The sequence below is a fragment of the Panthera uncia genome, assembly GCF_023721935.1.
Source record: "Panthera uncia isolate 11264 chromosome D3 unlocalized genomic scaffold, Puncia_PCG_1.0 HiC_scaffold_8, whole genome shotgun sequence".
NCBI classification, from domain to species: domain Eukaryota; kingdom Metazoa; phylum Chordata; class Mammalia; order Carnivora; family Felidae; genus Panthera; species Panthera uncia.
The window spans coordinates 40,534,295-40,548,723 of record NW_026057586.1 but is presented as its reverse complement, the minus strand read 5'-3'; the positions used below and the strand labels follow the sequence as shown (position 1 = coordinate 40,548,723).

The 14,429-nt window shown below is 39.3% G+C and overlaps 1 protein-coding gene across 1 annotated transcript in view; it reads left to right on the top strand.

Moving 5' to 3' along the window:
• DSG3 (desmoglein 3) overlaps window positions 1-13,856 on the top strand; it is a 35,820-nt gene extending 21,964 nt beyond the window's left edge. The window contains exons 9-16 of the mRNA XM_049619562.1: window positions 1,438-1,709; window positions 2,323-2,462; window positions 3,890-4,114; window positions 5,696-5,953; window positions 9,798-9,937; window positions 10,460-10,523; window positions 11,899-12,146; window positions 13,290-13,856. Of these exons, the coding sequence (XP_049475519.1) occupies window positions 1,438-1,709; window positions 2,323-2,462; window positions 3,890-4,114; window positions 5,696-5,953; window positions 9,798-9,937; window positions 10,460-10,523; window positions 11,899-12,146; window positions 13,290-13,856 (1,914 nt within the window). The remainder of the gene's footprint in view (window positions 1-1,437; window positions 1,710-2,322; window positions 2,463-3,889; window positions 4,115-5,695; window positions 5,954-9,797; window positions 9,938-10,459; window positions 10,524-11,898; window positions 12,147-13,289) is intronic.
• Window positions 13,857-14,429: the final 573 nt, after the last annotated feature.

Sequence of the window (14,429 nt, the reverse complement as noted above, 5' to 3'; positions counted from 1 at the left end):
TCAGTGCAGAGCCCAATGTGGGGCTTAACCCCACAACTGTGAGATCATGACCTATACTGAAATCAAGAGTCAGTCGCTTAACCAACTGAGCCACCCAGGTGCCCCAACCCTCAACTCTTAGTGCTCACTTGAATCACCTGCAACTCTTCTTCAGCCATGGCAATGTAGGAACTATGGGTTCCGTTAGTCTGTGGGGAAGCCCAGGCAAAGGAGGGTCTTAAACACTCCTCAGAGAACTCTAATCGCAGCCAGGATTGATGACCAGCTGCTGGCCTTCAAGATGACCTTCAGCCTCCTCAGAGTTATATATAAGGCCTCTCACCACCTGCAGCCAGCTCCCTGTCACTTTCTGTAACTCTGGGCATTTGAAAACGCTTCACCTCTGCCTGAAAAAATCCTCCTCATCCTTCAGCACTCAGCTCACTTGAAACATCTCAGGATTCCTAACTGTCCCAAGTAGAAGTATTCACTCACTTTTGCGCATAGATTCTATAATGTCTCTTGTTATTTTCCCCTTGTATTATAATTACCTGTTTATACATTCTCCTCCACTCCCTTGGGGAATGCTTGAGCTCACAAAACTACTCATTACAGACTTAAAACTCAAATCCAGAACTCTGCCCTTAATTATTTTCAGTAATATACAAATGTATCCCCAATGAACATTTCCTTATCTCATCACACTCAAAAAAATGTATTAGTGAATGGAAGAAGCTTTCCTGGGATTCCTCAGTCCTTGATTTGGGCCACATCAATAAGACGGTCAAACAAATAGTTATCATGCAAGACCATCTGAAAATGGTTCTGCAAAGAGTTGGTGGGCCACCCACCCACTGCTTTTCAGATGCATATTGGCCAACCAAGTTTATTATGATGGTCCACCTTTGCCACCTAGAAATTTTTAAATCAGGAAAGACGCTATTGCACACGAATCCAATAGCTATTCTCTGAATGGCTATAACTGCCATTTTTAGGAATGTGTTTGGGGACAAAATTTGTGAAGTCCTCACAACAATCTGATGAGGTAAGATTTGGGGGTTTTTTCAGAAGTGACAATTTGAGAATCAGAGAAATTAAATATTCTGCTATGAGTCACACAGCTATTAGGCCACAGAACCAGGAATCAAACCATGCTACTATATACAAATTTGGGATTCTTTCCATCGCACCACAGAGCCTAAAGGAGCTATAATGATGTTTTAGTAGTCTACAAAGAGGTACCCTGTTTTGTAAGCATCGGTTAAGAAGCTGAAGTCTTATAAGTTAAAAATTTTAATGATTTCTCTATCTCAACATTACAATGATTTCTGAAATTGTCTTGCTATGGAGAAATAAAAACAGCCACTCATAGCATGTAACATAAAGTTCTCTTTTCCTCTTCTGGTTTTGCCAGATTGTATTTCTGTGATACATCTTCCCTTCTATTTTTTACTCCAGGCTCTAGATTATGAGCAACTACAAAATGTGCAACTTGGTATTGCTGTCAAAAACAAAGCTGAATTTCACCAATCAGTAATCTCTCAGTATCGAGTCCAGTCAACCCCAGTCATGGTTAAAGTGTTGAATGTGAAAGAAGGAATTATGTTCCATCCGGCTTCCAAGACATTTACTGTGCAGAAAGGCATAAGTACTAAAAAATTGGTCAATTATGTCCTGGGAACATATCAAGCCATGGATGAAGACACCAGAAAAGCTGCCTCATACATCAAGTAAGACTGTTTTTACATTATTCCTTGATGTCGTTTTCATTTACAAGCTACTACAAAATAACACCCCAACATTATATGCCAAGAATACAGAGATACAAAGTGCCAACTCAAACAACTGGGTAACTCAAGAAGAGACATGTAGCCAAATCACAGAACATACTACACTATGAGTAAAGATAACATGAGCGTAAGTTAAAGTGGAAACTAAGAGAATGTCTTAGCCTGTCAAGAGAAATCGGGAAAAAATTTCGCAGAAACTTTCAGTTGAGTCTTTAAAAAGAGTAGAAGTTCACCAGAAGACCTTGGTACACAGCACCTACAAAACATTCATGACCCAATATAAGAACACCATGCAGAGTAGTTATTGTAAGAGCAAGGACACAATTATTTTATTGCACAGTGTAGAAAACTGAAAAACCAGGCTAATACTTAAGGATTATGAAATACTGCTTGTCCATGCTAATATGCTGATTTTCTGCTGCCATTTCTAAAAGTATCTTTCAATGTCTTAAATTAAATATAAATATATTAAATATAAAATGAGTCATTTTCATTAAATAGGTAAACATTCCATACTTGAAAGAAAACTATCATCTTTTCTATCATAAAACAGGTACATCATGGGACGTAATGATGGTGGTTTGCTATTCATTGATCCAAAAACTGCTCAAATCAAATTTGTCAAAAACATCGATCGGGATTCTACTTTCATAGTTAACAAGACAATCACAGCTGAGGTTCTGGCCATAGATGGTAAGAATAATATTTCAAAATGGGGCATCTGGCTCCATAGAGCATGTGATTCTTGACCTTGGGATTGTGAGTTCGAACCCCACGTTGGGTGTCGAGATTACTTAAAAAATAAAAATTAAAAAATATATATTTCAATCACTTTTAGAGAAATGTTACCCCAATTGGCATTTCTTTATGAATAGATGATTATGATTACTTAACATATTAGCTCACCACTAAATACAGTTAATTATCTTCAGGCCCTTGGGTCTCAAATCTGAGGCAGTTGAATCCAAAAAACTGAGCATTCCACTTTCTCAATGGAGTTTGTAGTACCAGTGAATTCTGTGTTCAGTCCCTCTGGTTTGCTGTGTTGAGGCAGAATCTTTAGGCCTCCAGGAATTTCTGGTGTTTAGAGGATGGATAAAGACTGATACATAATGCCTGTCAGGAAAGCTCAGCTTGAATGTGAGATGCCTTTTTGAGTTACTTATAAAGGAAGCTACTGACAGAGACCTCATGTGACTATATCACTGAACAATAAAATCTTCTCGGATGTCTTAAAAATAGTATTCATTGAGTGTTTGTGTTCCATCAAGTATAAAGAAATTGATGCCCAGGCAATAAGCAAACACAGGAAAATAAAACAAGAATAAACACCAAAAATCATATCACCTGGAAAAACAGCAAAAAGCTACACAGGAAACAACAGAAATTATTCATATAATCCCACCACTGGCAAATTTGAGATTGTCAACATTGAAAGTTTTTTCTTCAATTAACTTCTATATCTTGGATGATAAAAATAAATCATTGTTTATTTCAAATACTTTGGATCAAGGTTTAGAAGCAAAAATCTTTCACCTAGTGCCAGGTCCATGCACTGGCATGGAGAAATTGAAGAAAACTATTGTTTCTATGTTGATTTTATTGGTAATCAGTGAATGCATCACCTCAGAGGTCTTGGTTTCAAGCATGTTAACTTAATAGCCAATGCTACTAATTACAGTCACCAGCTAAGTTGACAAATTTAAATTTGCTTTTTACAAGATGTGGAAATTAAATGACATCTTTTTACTTGTAAGAATAACAAACATAATTTCTCATGAGAAGACATATTAAAGTGGCTGCATGCAAGAGACATTTGAAAGGTTTTCTCGGCGCTCCTGGGTCACTCGGTTAAGCATCCGACTTTGGCTCAGGTCATGATCTCACGGTTCATGAGTTTAAGTCCCGCATCAGGTTCTGTGCTGATGGCTCAGAGCCTGAACCCTGCTTTCGGATTCCGTGTCTCCCTCTCTCTCTGCCCTTCCCCACTTGCACTCTGTCTGTCTGTCTCTCTCTCTTTCTCTCTTCAAAAATAAATAAACATTAAAAAAAAGTAAAAGATTTTCTTGGGTACATCTTATTCTGTATATTTCTTTAACTCTAAAATGTTATTCTTACAGAAAACACAGGTAAAACTTCTACAGGCACCGTATATGTTGAAGTACCCAGTTTTAATGAAAACTGTCCAACAATCGTCCTTGAAAAGACAACAATTTGTAGTTCACGGCCTTCTGTGGTTGTCTCAGCTAGAGCACTAGACAATAAATATACTGGCCCCTACACATTTTCCCTGGAGGAGCAGCCTCTAAAATTGCCAGTTGTATGGAGTATCACAACACTCAATGGTGAGTAATAGGAAACTTGCTTCCATAAATGAAAGTTGCTGCTGCTTTCTATTTCCAGATGGATAAAAGAGCTCATTTGGGAGCAAGTCTTTTCCCAGAATAATTGAAAAAATTATTTGCAGTGAAGATGTGGTCCTAGTCTCATGAATTTCTTCTCTCTTCAGAAGAGAAAAGGAATGATACGATACAATGTTAGCGCCATTTATCATTTTCTGTTTTTCGGGTGCAGTCTGTTTTACATTTTCATGCTTTTAATGTTTTATTTCTACCTCCACAGCACACCATAAAAAGAAGAGAGTCGGGCATCTATTTTATTGCAGAGCTGTTTAAATTTCTAAATATATAAACTTTTCCTAACAGGGCAGATTGTGAACAGACATGAAGCACTAGACGAGTTGCCTGTTGAAGGCTCATTGGCGGTGCTACTTAGTCTGTCACTGGTCAGGAATTTTGAGAGCATGATGGACTGAAATTCCCACTAGCCCATTAGCCAGTGAGAAAGAGTTAATCCATCCTTCCGTTTCTCCTAACTTTTATCATGCTAAACTTACATTACCTATATTTTCTAGCAGTCTCGTAGAAATAGCCATTGGACTTAATAAGTATCTTCTCATGTTTCCCCAGCTCTTTTCTGAACCAGTCTTGCCCCCTTCCATGAATGTGCTCTATCGCGCCCTAGCCATAAGTATCAGCAATTGGGATCTTGTTCTCCACGGCCTTCTTTCCGAGGGCCTTACTGATCTTGGTAGAAGTCTCGAGCTCCAAATTACGCGTGTAGAATTTGGGTCCAAACGGGTTTACTGGCACATGGCACGTGGCCAATAAAAAGGCCACACACAAAACATCAGAGACAGAGGAGAGCCAGCACTAGGCACACCTGCTTGGGTGAGGCTGCACAAGGCAACAGTGTGGACTGGGTGGCTCGGGCACAGTACCAAAGGGCAGGGTAGGATCGAGAGTGATCCAGTTGACACAACTCTGCAGCTTGCAAGAGCTGCTGCTGGAGCCCACTTAGAAAGGGACAACACAGCAATGGAGAATGGAGGGTGATCAATATTCACGAGACAGACAGGCAACAGGCCGTCACTTCAGAGAATCCCATACAACAACCAGCGTTTGGGCACAGGGGATGCAAACTATCAGGAACAGCTGACGTAGTGGAAGCCAAAGCAGAAACTCAGTCTTGATAAGTCAGGCATAAAACATGAACTCAGGGGGAAGGCATACGTTCTGAGAGCCACACACCAGAGTTCAGGGGGTTGGTGCAGACATACAGGAGAGTGGTTACGTCACAGAAGAGGGGGGCTTCGTGTCAACACGATACCTGCCTCCCATCATCTTTCAAGGGAAATATCAGGGTAGGACTGGGTCTTCATGAGTGACAATAACAGAGGCAGAAAGAAGGACAAGGAGGAAGTGCAGCCTGCTTTACCCAACTGAACCCCTTCAAATCTCACCTTACTATCAGTCTCACTATTTGTGACCATGATGTTTAAGGCTCCCCTGGTTAGCAAAAATAGGTAGTTTGAAGGGCAAAAGACACCTTGTCCTGCTGTTGATTTGTATGATGTTTGTCTGCAGCTACTTCCGCCCTCCTTAACGCCCAGCAGCAGGTGTCTCCTGGAACGTACACCATCTCGCTCACAGTTACCGACAGTCAGGACAGACAGTGTGAGACACCAGAGAGCCTGACTCTACAAGTCTGTCAGTGTGACAACAGGGACACCTGTGGAAATTCTAACGGGCACAAAGACCCTGAACGCATAGGTGGAGGCTCATCATGGAGGCTGGGACCTGCAGCCATTGGCCTGATCTTCCTTGGTCTTCTGCTGTTGCTATGTGAGTATGCCAAAGTTAAATTCTGTTTTGGATGAGGAATCAGTCTCTGCGGAGGCATGCTGCACAGGATGCCACATTTGCAACGTAGAGCCATTCCTTAACTGCGTTCTAGGCAAAGATAGACGAAAGTGGCATTTTCAGGAAGAATCTGAGATATTTAAAGTTAACGTGTCATTTGCCAACAATCTATACTCATAATACAACAAAGCATGTCATACATGTTAGACATTTAGAAAACAGTGCAAGAGAATCAACAAGAAAAAATTAAAGCATGAACTTTCTACACACTGCCAGTAATGTTCATAATCAAAATAACGCCTTTATCCACAATGCACTACTTTCTAAAATGTCTTCTCCATATTAAAATCTCATGAGATTTTAAAATAGAAGGAGAACCCTGGCCAAATAAATCTAAGGAAAAACATAGAGAATATAGAGGTTTGAACTCTATAATGAACATTAATACATCAGGGGCCCTGAAAAATTATTGCTTAATCCAGCACTTCCTGAAAATAGCTTACCACCCATATACTCACCCTCTTAACGGCTTTTACTTAATAAGATTAAGTTTATTGAACACATGTGGGGAAACTACACATGTTTTGTTTTTCAATAAAAGCAAAATTTATTTTATTTAATGGTCAGGTTTCTAAAAAGCTGCATTTAAATCAAAATCTTGTGAACGAAATATTTTGAATGTAATAGGTCTCTATGTAAAAGAACTTCACGGCAAACTCTTATATAAGAAAAACCTTTGAAAAATTCACAATCCCTTCCCAAATTTATTACAGAACCATAGGCTTTTAGAATAAAATGACTGTGCGTGATAATCAAGTTTACTCCAACCCCTTCACTTAAACTTTTTAAAAATCTGTGAAATACTTTCAAACCACAAAGAAGTACAGAAAATTACATGACAGTCACACACATAGCCATCATTCGGACTTAATAGATATTAATGTTTGCTGTATTTGTTCATATCTCTTCTTATTAAAAAAAAGTAGTAAGTTGTTATATTTACAACTGTGGTGTGACCTCCAGAGTCGTCCAACACACGTATATTCTCCTTCCTCCTTCCTCAGAAGTGTTTCCTATTTTGCAGTTATCACGCACCATGTCATTTAACAGCTGAAATTGACGTACCTTTCAGTTTTTCAATATCATATTACTCGATTTCAAAACCAAATTTTTCAAGTGCATCTATGTGAGTCTTGACAAGCATCCAACTGAAAAAGGGAACCTGATTCTGGTTTTCACGTAGTTCACAGATGTATGTGTGTCTCAGTCTATGGAAGAAACTATACCATGATACAGCTATCGAAGAATTTACTACCAAGGGCTATTACTGGGGCTTCACAGAATAGGAGAATCATCAAATTGTGGCTCGAAAAATGAGTCAGGTATAAGTACAAAAAGAGGGGAAAGTGTTTCCAAAGGGCAACAGCACTGGGCAAAAGCCAGAAAATGCTTCTCCTGTTTTAGGACTCATATGTTGGGAGGCTAACAAATGGGGAAACTGTGGACAGTAAAGGAGCTGAACCTGGAGAATGCACTGGCACCAATTTGAAAGGGCTTACATACACCTGTTACGGTGTTTGTTCCTTAAGTTATGAGAAAAAAGAGCTGCTGAACGTGTCTGAATAAAAACCTAGCATGTTCATATTTGTGTTTTGGAAAGATAACACGGGCAGTGGTGTGTGCGCTAAATTAGAAATGAAATTACAGTTAGGAGGTTATTGTGATACTTTCAAGGAGATGATCGGAGCCAGATTCAGAGCTGTGATATGAGAGTGGAAAAGAAAGGGTAAATGTGTGAGGCACTGTTATATTTACAATATAACAATTATATTTGTTATACGTGTGATGGAGATTTACACGTAATCTCCATTACGTGGAGATTTGGAGACTGATGAATATGAAGAATGGATAAGAAACCCAGCTGAACCACTGAATTCACTTGTCACTTAAATCACTCAATGAAACTGGAAATATTAGATGAGGCACAGATACATAGGGTGGCACTGATAAGCTTAATTTTGAAATGCTGACTTTAAAGGTGTGGATAAATCATAGAGGCAGGCCATTGTACATTTGGGATTGGGCTCCAGATGGCAATCAGAGAAGACACACTGTGTTATATTCTCAGTGTTATATTTGCTTCCTGTGTTGCTACCATTTGAAAAAACGCCATGTTTTGATTTTTGCGCAGGACAGAACACACATTTTTCAGACCGTAGAAATGCACTCAACACTTTGGAAAACTTTTTCTGGATACATATATAAAAACCAGATATATGTTGCAGATACAGTGACAAGCAAGATCACTAAAAGATTATTCATGCCCACCTAAAAATGCTCAGCGTACAGATGTACCTTCATCACCTTAAAAACTAATTTGTCGGGGCGCCTGGGTGGCTCAGTCGGTTAAGCGTCCAACTTCAGCTCATGATCTCACGGTCCGTGAGTTCGAGCCCCGCGTCGGGCTCTGTGCTGACGGCTCAGAGCCTGGAGCCTGTTTCCGATTCTGTGTCTCCCTCTCTCTCTGACCCTCCCCCATTCATGCTCTGTCTCTCTCTGTCTCAAAAATAAATAAACATTAAAAAAAATTTTTTTTTAAATAAAAAAAAAAATAAAACTAATTTGTCAACTCACAGGACTCAATCCCGCACACTAACAGTCATGAAATTGAGAATGGCAATTTAAAAAAGCCTGTAGTAGTATCATTTACATGAACATTATATTAGACCTTAGGAAAATACATCAATTATGCCCAACCTATTTTATTTATATACTTGGCCTTTTTTCATTTTGTACAGAGCTAATATACAGGACTGACCTAATTTGCATAACTGATGTAACCCATCCAAACAATACCAGCAAATCCTCATAGCTCATCACTACCCTTTCTTATACTACTAACTTATTTGATCCTCACGATAAGCTATGATATAGATAAAATGCATTCTCCCATTCTCTGGATGAACCCATAGAAATGAGAAAAGATGATATAACGTATCTAGCTGGTGAGGGTTGGAGCCAAAATACAAACCCTGCAAGTCTGGCTCCAGAGGCTGTGCTCTTAAACCCCTCACTAAACCACCTCTAAATGGACAGAATTCAAACGTGAGGATTCAAGAAGACTTGACAGCCCAGACGTGAGGGTGGGGTCACTGACTACCTAGCTTTCCAGGGCTTCTTTTCAAGAAAGAGTACATTTTTCTCTTGGTCCATTAGCATGAGAGTGATGTTAATCTTTATTGCTGAGATGTGACAGATATGCACAGAAAGAATGAAAATTACCCTGACTGGAAGGCCCCTCCAAGCTAGAGATTCTTAAATCACAATTAAGAATGCATTGGTATTAGCTCATCATTCTACTTGTGGAGGGAGTTTGCCGGTTAATTGCTGTTTACTAGGAGATCTGTAGAGTCCTGATTACAGGAACGTTACCCCGCCCACCTGCCCAAAATCCTGACCAATCAGGTGTGTATTCACCTGACATAATATACATAGCTCAGCATATACAAATAAATGCAATAAAAATATATATCTACTACAGAAAAGGATTGAGGAATTGAACAACCACTTTTACCATTCATCAAACAATCCCTATTTTAAGAAAATACACATATCACAAGAATGATCTATCTCCTTCGGTTTCATAATTATATGAAATTTTAGGATGCTTACACTTTATTTTGTAGAAACTAATTTTTCTTTCTATTAGATGTTCCATGAGTACTGAAAATATTGTATTTTCTTTGTAACTTTTCAGACAACTGTCACGTCAAATTGTTTCCAAATGACTCAAATGTTGCGATATTTTGTTTTCCTTTATAACCAGTGGCCCCTCTTCTGCTGCTGATCTGTGACTGCGGGATGGGTTCTATGGGGGGAGTGGCAGGAGGATTTATCCCAGTTCCTGATGGTTCGGAAGGAACAATTCATCAGTGGGGAATCGAAGGAGCTCAACCTGAAGACAAGGTGAGGACCCAGTTTCTAAAACATTTCAGGGCACCTGTTTGGCTCAGTCGGTTGGTCCGACTATTGATTTTGGCTCAGGTCTTGATCTCATGGGATTGAGCCCTGCTTGGAATTTTCCCTCGCCTCTCTCTCTGCCCCTCCCCTGCTCACAAATGCACTCTTTCTCTCTCTCTCTCAAAATAAATAAATAAACATTAAAAAAATATTAAAACATTTATTTCAATCACATAGAGCAAAATCATATTTATATTCAGATAGGAAAAACAGTAGCGGGGTATAAAAATAAGACACTCCTCGATCTTTAAAGACCTCTGTGAGTCAATGTTGAAATAAATGGAACCTTTTAGGATCATAGCTCTTCAGATGTTACATCATAAAAATGGTTAGCCCTGCAATAATTTGGGCTTCTTATAAAGTCATCTTTTGCAAACAGCCCATTTCACCCATATTGCCATGAAATTTGGTTCATTTTTAAATATATTTATTTTTGGGACATTTAAATATATTTATTTTGGTTTGCAGGAAATCACAAATATTCGTGTGCCGCCTATAACTGCCAATGGAGCCGATTTCATGGAAAATTCTGGTAAGTGAACAACAAATGGATATTTTTAAGGCAATATTGGATTAAATAAGAAATACTGAAAAATAATAAGTGTTCTAAATCATTTTCTTAATAATTTGCACATATGTACACATGCTGGGGAGATGTTATCAGTGAACAATGGGTTTCAATGAAAAGATTTACTATTAGTATATCAGTCAATTCCATGACCTAGCTCAGGTTTCAGTAGGTTCGTTGAAGTTCATTGTCCAGTGATGCCGCCATTTTTAATGTCTGAAGATTTGTTATATATTTTCCAAACTCTGATAAACTGAAGTATAGCTCTCAGTCAATTACTATTTTTTTTAATTAGGAAAGAGTTCACATGTAGAAAATGTAAAGGAAAATATAGCAAATACTGTGTACCTACCACTCAACTCTGACTATTCTTAACATTGGTAATATTTGCAGTTAAACCTCACATGTGCACATCTTCTATATTGTTGCCCTTCTTCCTTCCCCAGAACTAACAATACCCTGATTTGAGTTCAAGTAACAGTTTCATATTCAAGCATAATGGGACAAGATCGTTTATGTTGTGACATAGGCGAAATTATTTATTTCTTTGGCTTACCAAATGACCATTTTATTCATATTATCTCAATGCCACAACTAAGGCATACACTGGAGGAACAAGAACTAATGCCTAATATTAAAATTTTTTCTTAATTCCACACATAGCAACAGATTGTTTTTAAATATCTAGCCTGCAAAGTCTGCATGAGATCACCCAAAATGTCTGCCTTTATCAGCTACCCCAGATCCTCACCTGCTTCTCCCGTTTTATTTACATAGCAAAAACTATATTCAGAATTCTCTAGAAAAAATATAATTTTCCATGAAAGTGTAATGTAAAGGTAATAGAATAGTCATAACTCGTTAAATTTTCTTTAGGCTCCAAGACACTAAATTAGTGCCTGCTAATTTGCTTGATTATATTATGCATGTTCCCTCTTTAGTTTCCATACTACAGCAATATGACAGCTTAATTTCAATTTCTTTTTTTCCTGAAAACAAATAAGCATTGCCTTAGAAGCTTTCCATGGCTATGTGCTGAATATTCTGTTTTTACTTTATTATTTCGGGCTCTTGTCACTGAAAACCTATTTCCTGTGTATATTTTTCAATTACTATGTTTGCAGAGCTACTTCATCTGCTAAGGTCCTCTGTTACAGCCTCATCTCCTCTGTTACTCTCACATATCAGACCGTAGGATGTTCTGACCACCTCTAGTCATTTAATTGTAATTTCTCCCACTTACATACTTATTTGCTTTACTTGGCATCTGTTCAGGGATATCAAAAAACAATTTAAAAAATTACAGCATAAGATGCTACAGAATTTTCTCCGTTTTTAGAAGTTTGTATGAATACATATGCCGGAGGGACAGTGGTGGAAGGAGCTTCGGGAATGGAACTGAGCACCAAGCTTGGAGCAGCTACAGGATCTGGGGCCGCTGCAGGATTCGGCACAGGCACCGGACTTGGCATTGGTTCTGCAGGACAGTCTGGAACGATGAGAACAAGGCATTCCACTGGAGGAACCAATAAGGACTATGGGGAAGGAGCAGTAAGCATGAATTTCCTGGACTCCTATTTTTCTCAGGTAATTGGGTCGAAAACTCTGTGGCTTTGTTATCTTTACATTAGATGTCTTTTCACTTGACTATACTTCAGTTTTGCAATTCGTTTTTGTTGTTGTTATTTTATTTACAGCTTGTTAAAATGTAAGAAAAAAATAGGGTTCTTTGCCAAAATAATACAGATGATGTAAGGTGGCTGCCACAATGGGGCTACTAGTCAAAAGGAAAAATGGTATTTAGACACAAAGGGAGATCATATAACAAGTGGAACTTCATCCCCCCAGCTGGAATAACAATGGAAAGCAAAATCTTTTGCATGTCAGGATCAGCAGCAACTTCTTTAGGAATACAAAGCAGCTTACTTTGTGTTTCCTATGCCATAAAGTATGCCAGAACACACATGCATAGTTTTCTGAGACAGGGTTGTAGTATTTTTCACATTTTCAAAGGAGTCTTTGCCCCCAAAAGTTGAAGAACCATTGAATAAATGACCCAAAAATCAAAGTGGGAAAAAAGAATATGATCGAAGATCGGATGAAGCGTGAGGAAGCATAGAACTGAAAGGAACAAGGGTTCAGGAACAGAGAAGACTTTAAGAGGAAGGTCTCGCCTCTTGATTGGTGCATCATTAGAACAGATTTCACACACAGCTTCAGTATCAGAGCTGGTAAGTCCTGGGATGTGGCCTGTTGCTGAGAAAGCAGATCCTGACACAGTGACTGGCAGGGAGAACTTGTTTGGGATGAGGACTCTTGGGATTTTCTGAGGTGTGGTGTGAGCCTTAGTTAGGGGTCAGGCTCCCACAAGGTTTGGGGAGTCTAGCATTAACAGAGGTACACAGGAAACCCCACACTTGTCCTAGTGAATAACCTCCCGGCTTTGAACACATTCGTTTTGTAGGCCTAAATCCACGTTAGTACCTTCAAAACCCAGAATTAAAACACGAGCCTAGGCCAGATTCAATTTTGAAAGAATGTCAACTATACCGTTCTCCAAACACCAGATAATTTCTGTAACAAGACTGTCGATATACAAAGCGTGCCTTTACTTCTATGGATTACCTAAATCACACATTCATGATCAAACCTTGAGTTCTGCGAACTGTACCGTATTCTTCAACTGACACGCTTTTAAAATTCATTTTTTCCACTCTTCTCCACCTTTAGAAAGCATTTGCCTGTGCAGAAGAAGACGACACCCAGGAAGCAAATGACTGCTTGCTGATCTATGATAACGAAGGAATGGGTGCCCCCAGTTCTCCCGTGGGCTCCGTGGGTTGTTGCAGTTTTATTGCCGATGAGCTGGATGACAGCTTCTTGGACTCGCTTGGCCCCAAATTCAAAAAGCTTGCTGAGATTAGCCTCGGGATTGATGATGAAGCCAAACAATCTCAGCCACCTACCCAAGAAGGCCATTCTAGGATTGAACCCTGTGGCTATTCCATAGACATCCAACAGTCAGAATCCGTTAGGGGCCAGCCTGTGCCAGGCAGTCAAGGAGCTTCCGCTTTGCCTGCTTCCGGCTCTGTTCTCCAGCCAGCCATTGCCATGCCTGACCCTTTGCAGCCTGGTAGCTATTTGGTAACAGAGACTTACTCGGCCTCTGGTTCTCTCGTGCAACCTTCCACTACAGTCTTTGAGCCGCGTCTCACGCAAAATGTGATAGTGACAGAAAGAGTGATTTGTCCCATTGCCAATGTTCCTGGCAACCTACAAACTCCGGCAGAGCTATGAGGGTCACATAATACAATCAGTACAGAAGATCCTTGTTCCCATCTGATATGACCAGAATGAACTGGAATAAACATAGCAGCTGAAGATAGATATTTGGACCAAACTGTTCAAAGTAGCATAGCAAAGCTCACAGTATTGGTCTAATTGGGCACTAATTTGGTACTCTCATAAACTGATCATGATTAGTTTAAATTTTCTAGTTAATATCCCCAAACCAAACATGTTGTCACTCTTACTTCTCAAATACCATTCAGGTGGTAGTAAATCTTGATGTTTCTCAAAAAACCTTAAGATCGTATTCAGTGGGAAAATTTTCACTTAACAATTAACAGCTTTTAAACTTCTATTTGGGCAGTGCCAATGAAAGGTATCTGTCGCTTTAAATAAAATGCAGTGTGTTTCAGTGGATTAGGCACTTGGTGTCAAGAGCCCCAGTTCTTGTCTCTGTCACCTTTTCTTATGTCACTAATAATGATGTAAGAGTCATAAGGTCTTTGCTAAAGCATTTCGAGCTGCTTGGAAAAAGGACGTAGGTGCAGCTGAGTTTTTGCCACCTTCTCGGTGTTGGGAGAC